We start from the raw sequence: 20,966 nt of genomic DNA on the forward strand, positions 1-20,966 counted from the left end.
AGCACTGCTGGCTCCCCCAGACACCGCACACACCCCCCGCTTCCTTGCAGCCCCACGCAGCGCTTGCCCATCACTAACAGCGGGCAGCATTAAATCTGCCCGAGCTCTTTGTAGACCTGTTGGTTACTGCACTGACAATATCTCACTGCAAGAGAAATTCCCAGACAAACACATCTATTGATTTTCTTTCTAACTCCCTTTCGATGGATTTGCCAACGAGTGGGGTATTATTATTCCACCAGGTCATAAACGGGCAGCCTGTGCCCACGGATGTGGACGGGCTGTAAATCCCCACTGCCCTGCCCATGGTGGCACTAGGTCTGTCCAGCCGGAGGGTGGTGTAAAGGGGAGGTGGACCAGAATTACATCTTCCTTGTATGAAATGGAAAACCCAGGTCCTAAGTAAGGCCCAGCTGAGCAGCCGGTCGGTGTCAGCGGGGTTAACCTGCGGAGCCTGGAGGAATCCCTACCTGGGTCTGTTCCTGACATTCCCTCTATGGCTTCAGCTGGAGAGTCTCCTCCTCTCCTTCTTCCAAGCTTTTCTGCTGTTGAAGAGCTACCACATCCTACCCCTGATGTGGCTGCATTCTTGTGGTAAGTGGAGTGATTCCCAGTTTTGGAATGACTTGGGATCTTTTGGAAGAGGCACTGTATAAAATGCTGGACGACTAGCAAACCCATCATCTTTTGGGAGCTCTCAAGACAAAATAGCACTCCGATACAAAAAAATTAGGTATTATGCTTTTGTTATTGTTATAGTAGTGGTGTTACCGTGCTCCCTTCTTGTCCAAGCACTAGGAGGTGCTGCTAGTAACACTGGAAGTGTTTCCCCACATCTGCAACTGCTGCATCCTGTGCAGGGACCCCTGTGTGCTGTGCAGGCCGTCACCTTGTGCTGTGGGGTTATTAAATCCTGGTGGAGCACAGAGCCAGAGCCAAGCACCCCGACAGGCGAGCGGTACCTCTGCACCCCCTGCACTGCTCATCCTTCCTTTCTTACACAAGGCTTGACGCTTAGCAGAAGGCTGTTACTGTCTTTGTTTTGTTGTGTTGTTGTGTTGGTTTGTTTTTTTTTTAATGTATTTCAGACAAACAAACTAATAACTCCCTCAAGTTGCCGTGATGTGTCTAACCACATCCGTGGCGCTGTGCTTCCAAACAGATGTTGCCAGGATTCAAGCAAGTCGCCAGCAGCGTTAGGAAAGCATGTTCAGATGCAAGGGCTGATAAGGAATCCCTCTATCCTCGCTGCTGCTGCTCTGCAGCCCCTGCAGCCAAGCCTCATCCTCCTGCCCAAACGGGACCTTTGGAGCACCCTAGCAGCAGTCACCTGCAAAGCCCTTCCCTGGGAGCCAAGCAGAGGCTTTGCAAAGAGCGATCTGACTGCCCTGGGAGCATATGTAGTTCTGCATGGGGCTCATGCAATGTGGACCTGATTGCTAAAGCTGGGTTTACTTATTCTGGACTGGACCCAGCTTGCAGCGAAGACAACGGGAGTGTTTCTGTTGGCTTTTCTGGCAGCTGGAGGTGGCATTGTGACAGTACATTGCAGGGTCTGGTTCTGATTCTCTCCAGTCCAACAGCAAAAACTTCCTTTGACTTCATCAGGAATAGGGTTGGGCCGCCCATATTTTCGTTCGAGAGAAGCCAGTCAGCTGGGCCTCCGTGCTGACAAACGCTGTGCAGCCACTGGGTAATAAAAGCCAGACCAGGAATATGCGGGGTTTCTCTGGTTCACTGTTGGGGTTGCCATGAGGAGAGCGGGCTGGCCCCTGAGCCCCCTCCTTGTGCACAGGCAGCTGAGCAAATAACTAAAACTCATCTCAGAGGGAGGAGGGAGGGAGGTCGAGGGATCCCGCTCCCTCCTTCCTGGGCTACGGTTGCAATGGCAGGCCCAGGGATAAAGGAGTGTGGTTTGGGGGGAAATACCTCCCAGATCTCAATAACTCCTCTGTGAGGTGCCGCGAGTGGTGGGCAATGGGGGTGGGAAGAGAAGGAAGCACAAGCTCTGTCAAGGAAATCGCCAGCTTTCTAGGGATGCGTGCAGTCCTGAAAGCATGTGGAGCTGATGCTTTCCATCCGCCAGGCAAGCAGAGGGAGGTTCAACATCCCTCCACGCTGTCCCTCCCCGGCCCTGGAGAGCTGGCTCACCAGCAGGGTGTGCGGCTGGCACTCTCAGGTAGGTTTTAAGAGCAGAAACAGGGTGATTATTTTGTTAGGGCTGTACTTAAGCCCCCAAAGTTCGTTCCACAAAAGCTACCAGGAATTGCTATCCAGTGCTGATGACTTCCAAGTGCTTGTCTGGATAAGAGCTGGCAATTTGGCAGTGAAGCCTGTCTCCCTCTGCTGAGCCACGTCCTATTTCATTTTCCTCCTTTGGAGTTACACCCAGAGCCTTTTTGGTACAAGGGAACACCGTGCATCCCTTGCCAGCACACCAAACCAGTAAGCTTGGCTGCAGTAACCCCTTATGGACCCAAGAAGCCAGTCTGCAAAGCAGTCCTTTTCCCCAAAGTGACTGGAGCTTCCACTGTTACAAAGTGCCCAGGTGGCCAAGAAGGCCAATGGCATCCTGGCCTGTATCAGAAATAGTGTGGCCAGCAGGAGTAGGGAAGTGATCGTGCCCCTGTACTCGGTGCTGGTGAGGCCGCACCTTGAATACTGTGTTCAGTTTTGGGCCCCTCACTACAAGAAAGATGTTGCGTTGCTGGAACATGTCCAGAGGAGAGCAACCAAGCTGGTGAGGGGTCTGGAACACAAGTCATACGAGGAGCGGCTGAGGGAACTGGGGTTATTTAGTCTGGAGAAGAGGAGGCTGAGGGGAGACCTGATCGCCCTCTACAACTGCCTGACAGGAGGCTGTAGGGAGGTGGGGGTCGGCCTCTTCTCCCTGGTAACAGGTGATAGGATGAGGGGGAATGGTTTGGAGCTGCGCCAGGGCAGGTTTAGGCTAGACATTAGGAAAAACTTCTTCACCGAAAGGGTTGTCAGGCTCTGGAATGGGCTGCCCAGGGAGGTGGTAGAGTCCTCCTCCCTGGAGGTATTTAAAAGAAGGATAGATGAGGTGCTTAGGGACATGGTTTAGTGGTGGGATGGCAGGGTTAGGTTAAAGGTTGGACTTGATGATCTTAGAGGCCTTTTCCAACCAAAGTGATTCTATGAGTCTATTCTATGAAATGCAGATAGCCATTCCCACCTTACCTGTGAAGTCTGCTCTGCTGACGAGCCTGCCACGAGTCGCCAGGCTCCCCGGTTAATCTGCTGTTGCTGAGGATGTGGCTGCTATGGAAGGGGAGCTGTGCTACTCACACGGTTTTCTGCCTTACTTTATTTGCAGACTTTACTCTTCCCCATGTGCGGCTCCATTCGGTGACTGCTGCTCCTGAAATGGCTTTGGTCCATCTGGGTTTCCTTCAGGAGAAAGGAGGAACCCTCAATTTCATGCCAGTCCCTTTGGAGAGCTCTTGAAACCACCTTCACCACCCCTGGCTGCAGTGCCCTTCCCTGTGAGGGACGGGCAAAGGAGGCAGCGGGTAGTGCAGGATATGTCGGACCAGCTCATGTTCATTTTCTTCCCCTGCTAAAGGGGCTGTCTTGGCAGATTGGATGCTGGAGGACAGGTCTCCTTCTCTAGCCCACCATTTGCAGGGAAGCCATGTCCTCTCCTTCCCCAAGGTGACTTATCTGGTGGACCACCACTGCACAGAGCTTCAGCTATTCCCAGATGGGGCAGCTAATGCAAACACTCAAGTCTAAGCTCTTGCAGCTGTATCAGTTGGGTTGTCCCTCAGCACGAGGCAATGCAGGGAGACTGTTGAGTGCACAAGCTGGGTGCCCCCGGAGCTAGCACTCTCCTGCAGAGGAAAATTCTTGCTCAGAGATTTATTTTACTCCTTACTTGCCTCAGGTTGCTGCTTGTGAACATAGACTGTACATGAGGAGGACCAAGGGGGGTTGCTCTTCCTGCTTATTCATCCCTTTCCTTACTGCTTGTTTGTACTCAAGGAGCACCTGAGACCACAAGCACTGTGTGCACAGGCATCGCGTGCCCTGTGCTTCATCACAGGGAGGATGGGTGACACGGGGAGAAGCACAGAGCAGATAGCTTGGAATGGAGCCTCCAGCAAGGCATTCCCAGACCAGCACTCCAGCAGCTGGACCATGCTGCCCATCCAGCCTGGACTGCATCCAGATCTTCTTTCAGGTGTTGGTGGAAGCCTGTATGTGTGATTTGAACAATGATTGTCAGAAAGCCTTTTAGAAAGGCTTGCAACTGTGTGCCCCATCTCCAGACAAGGCTTAGCTAAGCTTAGGCTAAGCCATAGCCTGCATTAAAGACACATCCAGGCATTTGGTGCTAGCGGTCTATAATTCTTAGCTATAAAGCCAATAATTCAGAAAGGAAGGTTTGATGTCCTATTGCCAATCATGAGATGACTGATTCTATTTTCTCTTCAGCTCTATGTTCATGTTCTCCCTTAAAGCACGGCTCCAAAATGTCCTTCCCCACAGAGGATTGCTGAAACCACTGTTTGAGCTCTTGTGAAGAAGCTTTGCAGCCCAAAAGCATCATTATTATCTCCTCCTTTCTCTTCTAAATGTAGTTCAGTAGTGATGTTAAAAAAATATGTTACCCAGAAGTGAGGTATCGCTCATGGTATCGCCTTGTAGCTTTGCTCTTGCTGAGCCACCCAGTTTCTCATGGCTTCATGGCTTTCCCTTACAAGGCTTGATGTTGCCTAGAGCTGCTCTTCCAGAAAATAATCTCTCTAAGAACCAGCTCCAATTCGCCATGTCTGTGTACACCAGTGTCTCCTCAGATATTGAGACAACTCCTCACAGCCTTGTTTTAATTTATCTTAGCAACTGTCCCCCTTTTATCCCACTGAAAGACAGCTTGGTTGGAATTTGCTCATTCTTCCCATGACAGCTTTAATCCTGTGCACAGAAGTGTTCTGACAGCCAGACATCAGGGAAGGGCTGTCCCTATCCCGAAGGGCTTTGGGAGTCATGAATGAATACTGTGTTTACTTGTATTTCTAACTGGCGAAGTGCCTTGCCAGATCAGCTGCACGTCACTGCAAGCTGAGAACATTGAGACAGTCCTCATTCCTCTACAGCCCCTTCTTGGGACTGGGAGGTGGTTGTTGTTGGAGGCAACAGCCATCCAGCTCATGGTGTTGGGAGCCTCATTCGGCCATAGGATGGAGAAAGGCTTTTCTTCTGTGGGTCTATCACCAGGTTATGAAGCTTGAGCCTTCATTCTTGGATCAAACCAAGAGGAGTGTCTATAGATAAAGAGTTTAGAAGCGTACAGGACAAAGATGGGAGTCCTGGCTCCTTTGCTCAGGGTATCACCACATGCAATGCTTTCCTTGTCCTTAGCAAGTGTTTGGACCAAGGCAGAATGAAATATGGCTCTCTGGGTTTCTCTTCTTGTGGTTAAGACCACCAGGAAGTTTCACAGTGGGTTTCAAAGGCCCAAATATTTCCTGAAAGCAGTGTTGACAATTTGGTTTTGGAAACGCCTCCATCTATTATTCCCTGTGTGGTGAGATTGTTCTGGTACCCACTTACCCCCTCTGCCTCATCCCACAGCATAGTCTCTTTGCAGCCTCCTTTGGGTCCATCTCAGTGCCCTGCATAATGTGTCACCCAAAAGAGAGAGTAAGGACCACAGGGACCAGAGAGGGCTGGCGTTGGGGTGGGGATGAGGGCGCTGAGCTCTTTGACCTGGTCGCTTTGGATATGTTTCTGTTTGGCAGGGAAGATAAACTTGGGTGGTTTTGTTTCATTTTGAAGTGCAGAAAGTGAATATGCAAGTTACAAAAAAAGGAAGCTGGAAATGCTCACACTTTCTACCCACTCCCAAGCAGTGACCTACAAGTCCTGTTTTTCTCCTTCTCTCCTTGACCTTTCTGGTTTCCCACTCCCACCTGGCCTATACCTTCAGCAGCTGTGTTTATCCTGGCTGCAGCAAAGTTTGGGTTTGGGATGACTGTGCTGAGATTTATTTAACGTTGTTTGGTTTCTTCCCTCTCCCTAAACTAGAAACAACCGAGCTCGGGAACAAGAAGGAGTTGAAATCCATGCCCTTCATCACCTATCTCTCAGGCCTGCTGACAGCACAGATGCTCTCTGATGACCACCTCATCTCAGGTGTGGAGATTCACTGCGAGGAGAAAGGGCGCTGCCCATCCACTTGCCATTTGTGCCGGCGCCCCGGCAAGGAGCAGCTCAGCCCTACGCCAGTTCTGCTGGAGATCAACCGAGTGGTGCCTCTGTATGCTCTGATCCAGGACAACGACACCAGGGAGGTGAGTGAGCTGGCGATGGACCAGCTCCACCACTATGATCCTGCCATATTCACTTGTCAAGCCCGCCTTCCTCAGGCTCTGCGTAAATGCTGGGTTTCCCAGAGTGGGGCAGTGTTTTCGTGTACAGGGTTGGTGGGGAATGCTTCAGAATGGTGTCAGTGGTGGAGCTGGCAGGTCCTGCTGCCCACCACCTACAGCCCTCGCAGACCTGTGTCTCCCTGCCTTTGGGATGGTGAAGGCAATGCTGTGAGCAGCCAGGGCCATGGCCGTTCCTGCCTGCAGCAGACACTGGCATGCAGGATGCGTCCTGCGGAGGGGTCCTAGGAGCCAGGCATCAGGTCAGTCTTTCGCTCCTGGCTCTGAGATCTCAGCCATAGCTGCACAAGGGATGGCCAAAGCCCTGCAGGGCTCCAGTGTGGCTTTGCAGAACGCCGGTGTGGAGGGAGGGAGTAGCCAGCCCCTCTGGGCAGCCCTGCAGCCACAGGAGGTCACTGTTACTCCAGGAGGGACCAGCCAACCTGGAGGTCACCCTTCCTGGGGGATGGGCTCCTCTCCCTCCTGCGAGAACTTCAGCGTTAATCCTATGGAGACTGATTTCCCACTTTCTCGGTTAGCTGTCGCCCCCCCTTCCAGCAGTGGTCTGCAAGACGACCATTCCTTTTGGGGTATGAGAGCGGGAAAGGGGTGACAGCAAAAGCGATCAGAGCCCAGCAGGATCTGGGGGATCTCCATGGACCCTGTTCACCATCAGCTCCCCTTCCTAGCCCTGCGCCCAGGTGGCAATGCCTCTCTGGCCCTGGCTGTGAGGTCCCCTCCTCTTCCTCACCTGTCCCCCCAGCCCTGCCGATGCTGCCGGCCCTGCCAAGCTCACTTGGGAAGCTGGAGCCTGCGTTTCACCAGCAGGAGCCTCCTTCCCTCTCTGGCTCACACAGAGGGCTGGCCCCATCAGCTGCAGCTGGAGGACAGCCCGCATTGTGCTTTCTGCTGAGGCACTGGGAAAAACAGCAAACAAACACACACACACACACAAAACCCCAACAAAGCAACCAAACAAGAAGCCCCAGCCATCTTCCAGAGGGCTGCATTCAATGCATCCCTCCTTCTCCTCCTCCTCTTCCCTCCACCTGCTCACCCAGAGGTGGCGGGGCACCCTGGGGACCCTGTCTGTGCAAGGGTGCTGCATGTGAGTCTGCTCCCCTCTCACCCCAGGGTGCTTTTGATCAGCGGTGCTGGGGTTAGAGGTGGCAGGGTGAGGGATTCAGGCGGCTGAGGGATGGAGGATGCTACCAGAGTGGGTGCTAGGGGGACACCAGGAGCTGGCAGCGAGCAAGGTCACCTGGCTCCATCCACAGTGGCAGGTCCTGGGGTGGGGAGGCAGGTGGGTGCACCTTGCTGACCCCTGTCATGCTGCTGGACATCTCGTTTGGGCTGTGGGTTTCTCTTGATGGCAGACCCTCATTCCCCCCTGTACCGTCAGCCCATCCAGGGCCATCCCCACCCTTGCCACAGCAGGACACCAGGCTTCCCTGTCCCTCCTTTTCTTTCCTGGCTATTCCCATTCCCTCAACATGAATCCCTTGTCTCATGTCAGCTCCAGCACTTTCCTTTCCCCTTCTTGCTCGCTTCTTAAACCTTCATCTGATCTGCTGTCCTGCTCGCTCCATCCCTCCCTCCCCACCTTGCTTCTCACCTTCTCTCCACCAGCCTCTCTGCTGCAGGTTATTTATTTCTCTCCCTCCTCTCCCCCTGCTGCCCTTCTGCCCCAGAGGCAGGGATGATTCCCAGTGCCTGGTAGCTGTAATCCATTGCTGCCGGGGGGGCTCGCTGCCACCACGGCACAAACCTTGCCTGAAGGTTTTGCCTGGTGGCCTGGGCTGGGCAAAGCTGCACCCGCCTCTGCAGAGGTGATGGAGCTGACGGTAGCCATGCCTGTGCCCCAGGGAGGGTGGCTTGGTGTGGGGCTAGCACTGCCTGCATGAGAATGTGTCCCTGCACTTCTTGTGGCATCGTGAGCTCGGGGACGAGGGATGCCCACAGGGGCACGGCCTTCCCCAGTGAACAGGGAGGGAGGGTGACCAGGAAAGGGCAGGGGTCTGGGGGTGGTGGGAAGCCGCCATCTTCACGGGGACATCACCCTGTTGTCAAGACCCAGCCATGTGCCCTGGTCCCCTGTGAGCCTGCTGGAAAGCCGCCAGCTTAAATTGCTTCCTCGCTCTGCTCACCATGGTAGGCTCCCAAGGGGCAGGTACTGTCAGGAGCATCTCATGTACGGTCTGGATGACGAAATGTCCTTTTTCAGCATCAAGTAGGAGGCCTGGGGGTTGTCCCAGGCACTAGCAGAGTGGCGTTTGCCGGTGGCATAAACAAGATTTGCAGATGCATGGGCTGAGCCAAGTCCTGCACCTCCGAGCACAGCATCCACAGCTGAGTGCTCCCCTGCCTGCTTTTCCCCCTTCATGTGGATAATAATCAATACAGCAAGTGCTGGCCTTAGGGAACCGCGAGCAGATCGCAATTCCCCTGTAGTATTAAAAAAATAATAAATGTAAACATCTTTGCATATACGTCCCCATAGATAATCATATGAGTGTACAGAAAGCAAGGTCAGTAATAAAGTGGATGCTAACATCCATAAAGTTTGCTGAAAGTTTTCCCATAGAAGCCTAGCAGCAGGGGTGAGGCAAAGCACAGGTAAAGACACTTTGCCCACTTCAGTATGAGCAGGTTTGCCTTTTCATCTGCCTCAGTGCAGTGAGTTACGCACTTCTTAAAATTTACAACTACCACTCTGTACAAGGCCATGTTCTCGGTTGCTGATGACCTTGCCAGACTCTTAAGTGCTGGCGCTTAAGTTTCTATGCTGGGTGTCTGCCTTGCACTGATTTGCAATTTTTCTATGCATGCGTGTTTGATTTCAGCTAAAACTGACCATTTCCAAGAGGAAGATTAGGTGAAAATATATTGCTTTGCCCATGTGAAATAAGTTGGAAAACTCTCTATTTCCATGTCATTGGGAACTGCTGTTTCCTTCTTGCTTTGAAGCAAGGGCTTGAAATTCAGAAGGGCTCCAGGAGCCAGGTTTTGCCTTTTGCTGCCCAGGGAATGTTTGTCCAGGGAATGTTTGTCCAGAGGCATTTGTGCTGTGAGCTCAAGGCAGCCCTCGGCTTTGTGCGATTGTTGTGCCTGGGCAGGTTCAGGTTGGGCATTAGGAAAAATTTCTTCCCCAAAAGCGTTGTCAAGCACTGGAAGGGGCTGCCCAGGGAAGGGGTCGAGTCCCCATCCTTGGGGGTATTTAAAAGCCAGGCAGACAAGGTGCTTAGGGCCAGGGTTTAGTGGTGGGATGGCAGGGTTAGGGGAACAGTTGGGCTTGGAGATCTTGAAGGGCTTTTCCAACCCAAACGATTTCATGATTCTATTCTATGATTCTACCAGCAGGGGTTCCATCTGTCTCCCCTGTCCTGCTCAAGCATCTCCCAGCATCTCAGGTGCCCAGAGCAGGGCACTGCCAGTTATCGATGGCCCCTCTTTTCCTTCTTGTGTGCGATGAAAACTTCACAGATTGAGCTCCTGCTAGGAGGTGTTTCTGTTTCCCCCTGTGGTTTAACCGCGTTGGTCGGAGAACTTGCACGGTCGCCGATAGCTGCAGCCTAGCTGGGGACTTTGGCAGTGCTGGGTGGGCAAGGAGCTTCCCAGGGTCAAGGGAATATGTCTGAAAGTCCAAGCACCTTTTGAAGGGCTTTGTTGCATGGCTTTTTCATTGCACTCATGGCTGGTGTGGCTGTGGCCAGAAGGTTTCACAGAGGAAGGACTTGCTGGAACAGAGCCAATGCTGGAGTCCTCTCCCCACCAGTCCCAGTCAGCCAGTGAGGTTAAACCAGTGCAAGTAGGTTTATAGCACCGTTGCTGTTATAGCTCCCTCGCTCTTCAGTCTAAATGCTCACAACGTGAGTTGAAGAGATGTAAAGAGAAACTGTGACCTTGGCAGTGACTTCTGTGGCTGTCTCTGGAACCTGCATCGTATTTTGATCAGTGCCCTCTGCCCGCATCTGGCTTCTGCTTCACTTGTGCTTTGCAGCAGTGCAGACAGCACAGTGTGGTCAAAGCAGTGGTCCCTCTGCTCCTGTGTCCAGATGAAGCTGGAGGAGATTCTCCACTGCAGGACTGTGGAAAAAACCTCCACCAGTGTCTGTGGCTGGCCAGGCCCAACAGCAAAGAGCTTAGGGTTAGGGTTGTGGGTCTTTCTGCTGGCAAAATGCCCCCTACACCTCAAGGGTAGGATGCTGTTGAGCACATGTGATGGGAGAGAAGAGAGATGTGGTGACCTTGGCTGGTTCCCTCTAGTAAACATCCTGGAGCCAAAGGAGAGGAGAGCTGCACGTCTCCCCAGCGAGGGTGCCAGGCTGTGGTGGCCTTCCTCCTCCACCATCAACATATTCCTGCCTGCCTTCACCCCATACTCGTTACTGCCCAGCGTAGCCCTGGAGTCCACCAAGGGGCACAGGCTGAGAGAATGAGACCCCAGGTTTGCTGGTTCTGCAAGCCTCCATGTCCCCTGGAGTGGGCTGAGGGAAGGTGGGCCAAGCAGCTTTAAGTTTCTTTCCCCACCAGCACCAGCTGGGGAGCGGCATCGAGACCTGGAAGCACATGGGGAGCACCTTCGCTGGGGATGCCCACAGTCATGACTGGGGCCGTGGGGCAGCTGTGGTCAGCAGGGGGGAGGAAAGGGGCAGGAATGTTTGGCAGTGTGGTCCCTTCTGTTTGTGGTCTGTTCCTTTCCCCCCCAAAACCCCCAAACAAACACAAAGCCGCTCCCGTGCAGCAGCTCGGCCAGCTGCAGAAGTGCTTAGAGGGTGGCGTGGCCAGGGGGGCTGAGGGAGGGGGGCCAGGAGAGATCAGTCTCGCTCCTAGTGGGAAAGGGACTCAAACCCCTGTAGTGTGTATTTAAGGAGACAAATGGACGTGAAGCTTGGCTTTTTAGAAGACCCCTAGGACCTTGATTTAATTAGAAAACTGAGTAATCTCAGCATTTGCCTGCAGCCGGGGCCTCCTCACAGCACACATGACCCAGCCCGTGGTGTGGAGGGGCTGGGGGGCTTGTGGGGGGGGCACGCCCCCACGCTGCTGGCCCTGTTGGTCTCAGCTGGAGCCCGGCACATGGCTGGGACCCCGGGGGGGCTCTCGGTGGGAGCTGTTGAAATGCCTGCACATGGACCACAGTGTGCTTGTGCCAGGGGTGTCCGTGTGCCAGGGACCTGCAGAGCCCCTGCTGGGTCACCCGCTGGGATGGCCGCTCTCGAGACTGGAGCAAAATTCCCCATCGCTCCTTCCCACCCCTTGCCTGCAAGCACCCGCTGGCCCCGAGGAGCCATCTCTTGCTGAGCAGAGCACCCCTGAGTGCTTCAGTGTCCCCGGGCTGGCAGGGTGGCCTTGGCTAGGGCTCTGGGAGTGAGGACCAGGGGAGCCATGGGCCACGGCTGTGCCCAGCCTGTGCTTGTGTCCCAGGGGAACGCTGCTCCAGCGACCGCCTGAGCCCAGCCAGGTGGGCAGCTGAGTTATCACGGACCAGAAGGCAAGCAGGGGCAAAGAGAGGGGAAAGCTCCTCTTTCATCCATTCCATCCTTCATCCTTCAAACTACTTACTCTCAGCTTGCTCTGAGGACACACTGATGATGATGGGATCATGTGTCCTTCCTCCGCCCACAGCTGGCTGGGTGCTCACCCTATTTCAGCAAAAGTGCAAAGTGTAGCTGGTTTTGATGTCTTCTGGTGGTGGTTCTTGGTTGGGTCTCGAGGTCAAGGTTGTCTCTCAGTTGCTGTTGGTAAGGCACAGCATGATGGAGCTGTGCCCTGGCTTTGTACTCAGAGCACTTCTGTGCACTTACACCCTAAATTACCAGGATGGACAGTCTAAAGGGCCCACGGTGGGGTGAAACGCATCCATCATATCTCCATTGCTGCCTGTCCATCAGGCGGTGGGGAGCCCACCCTCACTTGTGCAGACAGAGCTCACCATTGCAGCTCTCCAGACCCCAGGCAAGGATTTGGAGTATCCAAGTGTATCGCTGGTGCTGTGACCCCCACTTTGGTGTTGACATTGCCCTCGAAGGGCATAGCAGATGGAAAGGAGCACACCTGAGAAATCCAGGATCCTGGTGCTGGTGCCCCGAGACCCCGTACTCCTGCAGAAGGAGCTTGCCTTGCTGGGCAACGTCCAGGCTCTGCTGCTGACTCTGGAATTACGACTGTGCCTAGGAGAGGAGCCCTTGACTCTGTTGGATAAATGTTGTCCATGCAACTGTCCCGGTTCAGCCTGGAGGGAAGCAAACCTCTGTAAGCTGAGGCAGAGGGGTGCCTGGAGGAGATCAGTCTTAGGCTTGAGCAGGACTGAGAGAAATGTACACCTGAGGAGAAGGGACAGAGGTGGAGAAAGACAAGGCAGAGGAATCGAGGAAGAGGCTGGAGAAGTCAAACTGAGGCTTATTTCTCCAGGACGAGCTTGGCTGTACCCCTTGAACCCCATTCAGGAGGGCAAATATCTGGGCCCTTCCCATTGCCCTATGTCTTGGGGCTGATTCTCCTGATGTCCTCTGCCCACCTGGGCCTGGCAGGAGGAGGGTGAGGTTTCGCAGGATTCTATGGGGACAGGGCGGGAGGCGCCCCTGAGGCCTTGGGCTCACTTTGGCCCCCGTATAGCACCAGACGGCAGAGCTACTGGAGGACAACGATCCTCCCCGCACATACGCGGCTTCCCCGAAGCAGCCCCTGATGGCGTGGAGAGCCAGTGCCAGGGATTTCTTTTTCCACCGCCAAAGCTGAAAGGGAGCCAGAGCGAATGGGGACAGCGTTTGTGTTGTTGAGGTGAGATATTTTTTTGTTGTTGTTATTTTGGTCTGGGGTTTCTTTTATTTGTTTCTGCTTTGTTTTAATATCTGCTAATTGGCCCTTGTCCTCCTTCTCGCACGCTTGAGCATCCTGCTGCAGCTCTAGCCCACATCCGACTCGCGTTACCGGGGGAAGAATAGCCGCATTGTAACCGCCCCAATCGTGCTATAATGGGGAGCTTTGTAGCCGAGGTGTGAAAGCGGAGCCAGCTCCCCAGGACGGGACTCTTGCTGCAACGCGAAGGCTTTTATTTCCCCTGCTGCCAGGTTTTACAGTGTCCTCTGCTGCTCCCTCGGATCCCATAAATAACAGAAACCAGGATGCTGCCCACCCTGGGTCCCTTCCAGCACCCTGACCTTTCCGGCAAACCACTGATGTGCCTTCCCAGGATGAAGTGCTGGTGATCCTGCTCCCCGGGGACAGGCAGCCGGAGGCAGGGAGGCTGCGAGCAGCACAAGATGAGATCCCCTGCCAACAGCAGTAGGGAAACTTCATCCTCCTTCACTGTGAACCTGGAGCAGACTTTCAGACGCGAACTGCATGATCCTGGAAAGAGTCTCTGGCCTGGGAAATCCTTAGTTTTCAGCACTGAGCATTACTGTAAGGGCATGGAAAGCTTTTCCTCCAGCCACCCTATTGTCATGGTCGCATCCTGTTGAGGCTGTGAAATCCCTGCTTGAGCCTACATCCCATAGCCTTCCTTCCCCTGAAGAACAGTCAGCATTGCTGTTGCTATCTACCGTCTGCTTGGAGCATGGCAGCGGCCGGGAGCCCCGGGCAATGGCCTGGTTGTGTCGGGCACTGCAAGGGGCGGCATCACTGGGTGGCTGGATTTGCTGGTAGCAGCAGAGGGCTGGACCTTGCCAGGCAGCCCTCGCCTCCGCCAGCGGCACCTGCCTGTGCTTGGGGAGAGGTGGTGGTGGTGTGCAGGCACCATCCCCGTCCTGCAAACATGAAGGGACTGAATGCCTCCATTGGCTGCTGTGCCCCTGGACATAAGGCTGAGCCTGGCCGCTGGCAAAACCCAGCCTGCTTCCACTCTTCTTCCCTTCCTTCTACATTTAGAAGAAGAAAAACAAGCAAGCAAAGACCAGGGAAATAAGTGCAAAACCCAAAGTGTACCAAATTGCTAGCTCTTGGGTCATCTCTGCTATCTCCAGCCTATCTATGTCCAGCCTGCATGCTCATTTGTGGTCATTTTTTCATTGCCCTGTATTTCCTCTCTGATTTTTCCAGAAACTGAGGTGTGCATACCAACCACAAAGAAACCTAGACTCAGAGAAACGACTGAGCCAGATTTTCATATCCCTGTCAGCCATGGAGAAGACCAGATGTTCACAGATAATCACCCAACACATGCCCTTCCCAGTATCCCATCTGGAAACACCACCCCCCGTGGTGCGTGCTGAGTCCTGCAAACGCTGATCTGAAAGGTTCCTTCATGTCCTATAACTTACCTCTCCGGGGATGTCAACAGAAAACCCATGGTCAGAAATAACTTAATGCTTCTCCCTCCATCAGCCAGGTCTAACAGAGGACAAAGGAAATGTTCTTCTATATTCTGTTGCAGAGCGTCTAAGCTATAAAATGGGGCCAAATGGCCTCCCCCTGAGCACAAATAACAACAGGAGAAAGATCCATATGCAATCGAGTGTAGGATAAATGTGCTTAGCTGATCATTCGTTTCCCTAATATTTTTTTTATGAATAGGCTTAACTTATGGTAAGATGGGACTTTATGGTCCTGTAAGTCTTGCTCGTGTCAAAACAAATGAACTAGCCATCCTATGGGGGAACTATCAATCCAATATATGTGTGTGTATGGGTGTGGAGAGTCAGACCTATTATACCTTTAAGAGCAAATTAGATGCTGTTCCTATGATTCATAATGCTATATATCTAATGGCATGACTCGTCATCTAGAAAATAAACGTTTCGAGCCAGTTTCTCATCTCATAAATTTCCCCTCTGGCACTGAAGGACATAAACTAAATGGGCTGACTCACAGGGAAACAATACAATTTGGATACTTTTAAATGAAAGATAAAATTGCCTTAGGGCACAGAGGGGCGTTGAGATCCCGGGGAGCGGTTGGCAAGCGCAGGAGGGCGCATTGGGGGCCACTCTGCCATCCCCAGCGGGCAGGGCTGCTCCTGGGGAGCCCTTCACCCTTCCAGAGCCTGTTGGGCTTTCCCAGCTCGGTAGCTTGGCGTGACCACCACGGCGAAGCATCCGATGCAGAGATGGTCGTGTTGGAGATGGTCGTCTTGTTGTACGTGCTGGTGGGGAGGAGGGTGTTTGCCACACGCTTCTCAGCATGGCAGCGGGGAAGGACAGGAGATGTGGAGGTGCCCACTCCAAGGCAGGAGGGGAAAGCAGTCCTCAGCCACCACAGCCCAGGGAGGTTCGTGTGCATTCCCACCAGCAGCTGTCCCAAAGGCTGCAGCTGCCCATGGGATGGGTCTCCGCACCTTTACTGCATCTTTTGTCCATTGCTCTTGGTCTTCCTGTGCCCTTGGGCTCCTGGTTTGGGTGGCAGCTGCCATTCCCCTGGGTTTGTGTGAGCAGTCCCATACCTCCCGAGCTATGCTGACAGAAGGAGAAGGGGAAGGAGAGGTTTACACATGGTTGCAACCTGTGGAGGAGGATGTGCCTGCAGCGTGCCTTTGCGGCTGGGCTGGTTAAAGCTGTCGCCTTTGAAAGGGAAGGCAGCTTCAGATGCTGATCTCTGCCAGGACCTGAGAGCAGCCTTAGCCTCTGCAGCCAGAGCCAGGACCAGGCTGGGGGAGGTCAGGGAAGGAAGCTTGTGAACTACAGAAAAAACCATACTGGGCTTCAAGGCTGGGAGGACCACCGAGTCCTTGAGGCTCACTGAGACCCTCCATTTGTCCTGGAGTTTTTGTAGCGCAAGTGCGTGTCCCCAGGGAGCAGGCTGGTGTCCCCATGGAGTGTAGAGCCTCCTAAAGCAAGGGTGAACATCCTCGTGTGGGGAGCTTCATCCCTGCTTTCTGCATGACCTTACCTGTTTCCCCCTGTCAGTTCACTCTTGCCACTTCCCCACCCTTCAACGTGCACTCTCCGGCACCGACGGGAAAATCCTGGAAACCACCGGCTTGAAATCCCACTGGAAAGTGAGGGAAGTTGAGTCCTGGCTGCTGGGCCGCCCCAGCCCATCCCTGACGTCAGCCAGCTGCTGGAAGTCGTACGGAGGCAGCAGCCAGCAGCGGGGGCTAGCCCTGCTCCGAGGAACCTGGTTAGTGCACGTAGGTGCGCTCGCCTTAATGAGTGCAATTGAAGGACGCATCGATTAGTTAACCTCGTTTGTGAGAAGGTTGACACAAGGCAGATGACGGCTGGGTACCTGCAGGATCTAATTAAAATGCGCGCGAGGCTGGGCAGGCAGAGCAGAGGGGATTGCTCATCCAGCCTTGCACTTACCATCGGAAAAAAGAAAATAGAAGGAAGGAATGGACTATTGGATTTGGCTAAAGGGCATGGATGGGGCGGGTGGGATTTCTTTGCTGGGTTGGGGATGTGCAGGGAGGAGCTGGGTTAGGGGCCAGGGAGGGAGCACGCAGAGCAGTCGGGGCTGGGGACAGGATGACAGCATGGTGCCATCGGTGTGATGGCGCAGCGATTCCAGGGATTGCCCAATGTCTTCACCCACAGTGCATGTCTGTGCATGCATGTACCCACAGCGTGCGTATTTACCCTGCATCCTGGGGGAGCACACGCTCCCGCATCCATCTACGTGCATCGCTTTCTGTTTCTATCCCGCACAGAGCCGCCGCTCTGCAGAAGTGAATCCGCACCCATTTATCTGTGTCACATGAACTCCTCTCTGTCTTCCCTGCTCTCCAATTACTTTGCGACGCCCTTTCCAGCCCAGCGCTTCAGTTACATTCTAAGGAACAAAATAACGTCACGTTTTTTCTCTTTCACATGTTTTTGCCTTCCTTTTTTTTCCCTTTTTTTTTTTTTTTCCCTTTTCCTTTCCCCTTCTGGAACAGTCCCATTTTGTAAATGCCTGGAAGCAGAAAATGTTTCAGACATGAGAGCCTCAAGGCGCCTTGTTAAAGGTGCTCGGGGTGTTTGGAGGGAGCGACAAAACCCTGGACAATGGGAGCCCTGACGTCAGGCTCTATTTATATCTCCTCCTTTCAGAAACCTCCCCAGGATGGCGCTTTTCCTAGAGTTTTCTGTTAAATGCCGCAGCCGCTGGAGCCATCCCTGTCCTCCTCAAAGGGCATGTTTTTATCTTTAAGGCGTAACCTGGCGGTGTGGGCGGTATCACCGGGGCCAGGCATCCGCAGGCGGCTTTGAATGGGCGGAATGGTGCTGCTGCGAGCTGGGCTGCACGGAGGCTGGCAGCCAGGCTGCTCTAGGTGGATGGGGACCCGTGAAGGCGTTTCAACCCCAAAATGTGCCTTTTAAAAAGGTCAAAAGCATTACAAAGGGGTTTGTTTTAGCGGATGAAGTTTTGGTGTTGTGATTCTTCTAACAGGGTGGTGTTGGCGTCACGGGGTCGGGTTGAATGTTGGCCGTGTGTGTGTGTAGGTGTGTGCAGGGAGAGATGCTGTCTTCCAAGCTGGAGGTTGAATTAGGCACGGCGGGCAAAGGGTAGTGAGAGAAACCACCGTAAATCCATGCAGTCTGAACTACAGCAGGGTATGGAGCAAGGGATGCCCCATCCTGCAGCATGGGGACCAACACCAAGCACCCCAAGCTGCAGGATGAACCCAGGGAAGGCACCACAGGGTTAGAGCTGGAGGACTTTGGGAATGCAGTCAAAGTGTTTCAGCCCCAGACTGCAGTAGATAAAGAGCTGTTATTCTGGGGACCCACTGGCATCATTAGGAGCAGTCGGGGGACTCCTGGTCTGGCTGGGGACAGCCTGCGGAGGGGAGACTGCCCAGCTGGGGCAAGTATTTTACAGGATTTTTTTTTTTCTTCTTCCAGATACCACTATTTTGCTTGTGAGTAGTCCTTATGCAAGTGAATAAAGCCACAATTTGCTTGCAGGGGGGCAGCTCATATGAATAACAAACCTATGAGAAGGGTGGAAGTGGTCTGTGTTGTTGGGGAATGTAGGAATTACTTTATTCTTAGTGGGGACAGCAACAGTTACGGGATGGACACATGGAAGAGTTTCATTGTGCAGAGCAGCAGTGTAAAGGTACCCTAGGCATGATGCCCAGTGTCACCAACGGTCTTACGATTGCATCTGCTCAGGCAGTTCAGGTCTCCATCGTAGGAGATCCCTGCCGTAGGACCGTGCAGGCGCTGTCTGCCCCACGTCAAAAGCAGCACCCAGGGATGAGCCAGCATCACTCGATACCAGGGAGGTGAAGGGGCTTGCCCAGGGCTATGCAGGGAGTCTGTGGCAGGGCGGGGGGGGCCCCCCCCCCCCCGCATTTCCCAATCCCGGGGCTCTGCACCCACGCGCCCCTGACGCTCAGCACCGCGTGGCCAAGCCGCTGGCTGGATTTCACTAAGTCTTTAGCACACGTGTTCACACTTTTTGTTCTCATGTCAGGCTTTCAAGGGAGCCCTGATGAGCTCATACTGGTGCTCAGGGAAAGGCGATGTTATCGAAGACTGGTGCAGGTGTGACCTCAACGCCTTCGATGAGAACGGACTCCCGAACTGCAGCCCGCTCCCTCCGCCTGTGTACGTACCGGTGCAAGCCCCTCCTGCTGGTCTTGTCCCCCCGGCACCAGCCCTTTTCCCACAGGCTCAGCCCATGGGCACCTCCTTCCTCTCCCCTTCGAGCCCCGGGGCCGCAGTCCAGCGCTCCTCACTGCGTGACTGATGCCTTTAGGATATCCTGGCTCCGGCTGTGGCCCTGGAAGGTTTCCTTATAGATTTTCATCACCTGATTAGCAGGGCTTGTAGAATGGGATTTCAAATGCTGAAAGAAATGGAATTACAGTGCAATTCATTGTGGCTTGTCAGAGCATGAGCAAATCAGGAGCAAACTGATGGGGAATTAGCTGAGAAAGCCGGAAGACTGGCTCCAGCGAGCCACAAGGAGCAGAACACCTTCTTAGCGAGCCAATATCCTCAGAGGGGATTCATTTCCCATCCTGAGTTCAGCAAGCACGCTCATATGTTTGGAGCTGGACTCTCCATAGCCCTGTACTTTGTGTTGTCATTTACCCAGGTGCAAAGAGAGCAGACGCCTTTGGGCTAGCACGGCCAGGAGCACGAAGCTGCTCTGCCGTCACCCCTGCCCACGCGGGCCCTGATCCAGGCAGGAGCTCCTGCACAGTTGCCCTGCTTTGGCTTTTGCTCCCACCCATCCGGGGCTGGCTCGTTTGCAGCTGGGTAAATCCCAGTCACACCTGCTCCTTCTCTCCCTCCCTCCCTCGCCGTTGCTCGCTGGCGATGCAGGCTGGACCCTCCCCTCCTGCACACTCAGCCCTGCTGGGTTGCATGAAGGTTAAGCTGGATCCTCCCCTTCTCTGTTGCTCCTGGGCAGCCGATTCCCTGTGGGGCTGCTGAAGTTCAGCAGTTCTCCCAGGAGATGACGGCTCCTTTAGAAGGGATATTTTGGGGTTGCATGACCCAGGCTTTTCCAGGAGCAGGGGGAGGTAAGGGCACACATTGCAGTAGGCTGGACCCAACTGACCTTCCACTGGAAGTTCTTCCGTGCTCACCGACCTACTCTCCCCTTGTGCCCCCTGTCCTTGTGAGTCTGTCTGCCCGTCCCTGTGTATGCGCATGAGCCCTGCCTGGGGTTGTGCTGCTTGTAGAGGTGGATTCCTCCCCAGAAAGGAAGCTGATGCCTCATGTTGTTTCTTCCCTGTGTCCTGCCCAGCCTGCGGCTCTCCCCCAACGTGGAGCCTTCCAGCACCGTGGTCTCTCTGGAGTGGCTGGATGTGCAGCCTGCCATCGGGACGAAGGTGTCTGACTATGTCCTGCAGCACAAGAAGGTGGATGAGTACACGGACACAGACCTCTACACAGGTGGGTGCGACTGCGAGGGTGCGCTCCTGGTGTGGAAGCTGCACGGTGATGCATCCTGTGCCCCCCTGGCTGGGAGCTGCTGCTTTTGTGGAGCACAGTGCATAGAGCCAAGCTGTTGTATGAGCTATCAAACCCGCTCCATCCAGGAGAGGTTTCTGAAGGCTTCTGCAGACATGGGTATTTGAGGGAAAGGGGAAATGCAAAAATGCAGCGTGGCAGAAGGAAATGAGTTGCTCTTTTTGGGTAGGAGAGCTGTGAGCTGGCATTTCTGACTGAACTGACTGTTTGACCTGATCAGACTGAAGTGCTGCAGGGTGGTGGGTGTGGGAGGAAGGTCAGCCCCCAACAACTCCAGGGCTTCACTGGTCTGGTCCCATGAGTACTCCGTTGCAAGCCAGCCTTGGAAAGGACACTTCAAGTTGCTTTGTACGCCTATCGAAGTAACTCAAAGCCTGTGATCATTTAAGAAGCACAAAACTTCTCCAGGGGAACCTGAAACTTCCCTGGGTTGGAGTTTGGTTTGTGCCTTGCAAAGGCTTTGTCAGCAATTCAAGCCGTGCTCTAGGAGTTCCTGGGCAGTTGGAGGGGTGTGAAGGATGGGGTTTGATTTGGGTGAATCAACGACTGTCTTTCAGAAAATAGCACTTGAGACCTTGGGTGATGCTACTGCTGCATGGAAAGCCAGGCAAAACCTCCTGCTGCTTTTTGCTCACGGATTTTGGATGTAGTTTGTTACAGAAACTCATGTGATGTGTCAGGGGCAGCCAGTGGTGTTGACCGAAGCAGAGATTTACCTTTG

General features: G+C 53.9%; 1 protein-coding gene across 1 annotated transcript in view; it reads left to right on the top strand.

The window, feature by feature from the left end:
- ASTN2 (astrotactin 2) overlaps window positions 1-20,966 on the top strand; it is a 315,089-nt gene that overhangs the window by 204,138 nt on the left and 89,985 nt on the right. The window contains 3 exon segments of the mRNA XM_035890105.1: window positions 6,052-6,317; window positions 18,735-18,868; window positions 20,019-20,167. Of these exon segments, the coding sequence (XP_035745998.1) occupies window positions 6,052-6,317; window positions 18,735-18,868; window positions 20,019-20,167 (549 nt within the window).

Source organism: Egretta garzetta, unplaced genomic scaffold (assembly GCF_000687185.1).
Source record: "Egretta garzetta isolate BGI_Z169 unplaced genomic scaffold, ASM68718v1 scaffold190, whole genome shotgun sequence".
Classification (NCBI taxonomy): Eukaryota; Metazoa; Chordata; class Aves; order Pelecaniformes; family Ardeidae; genus Egretta; species Egretta garzetta.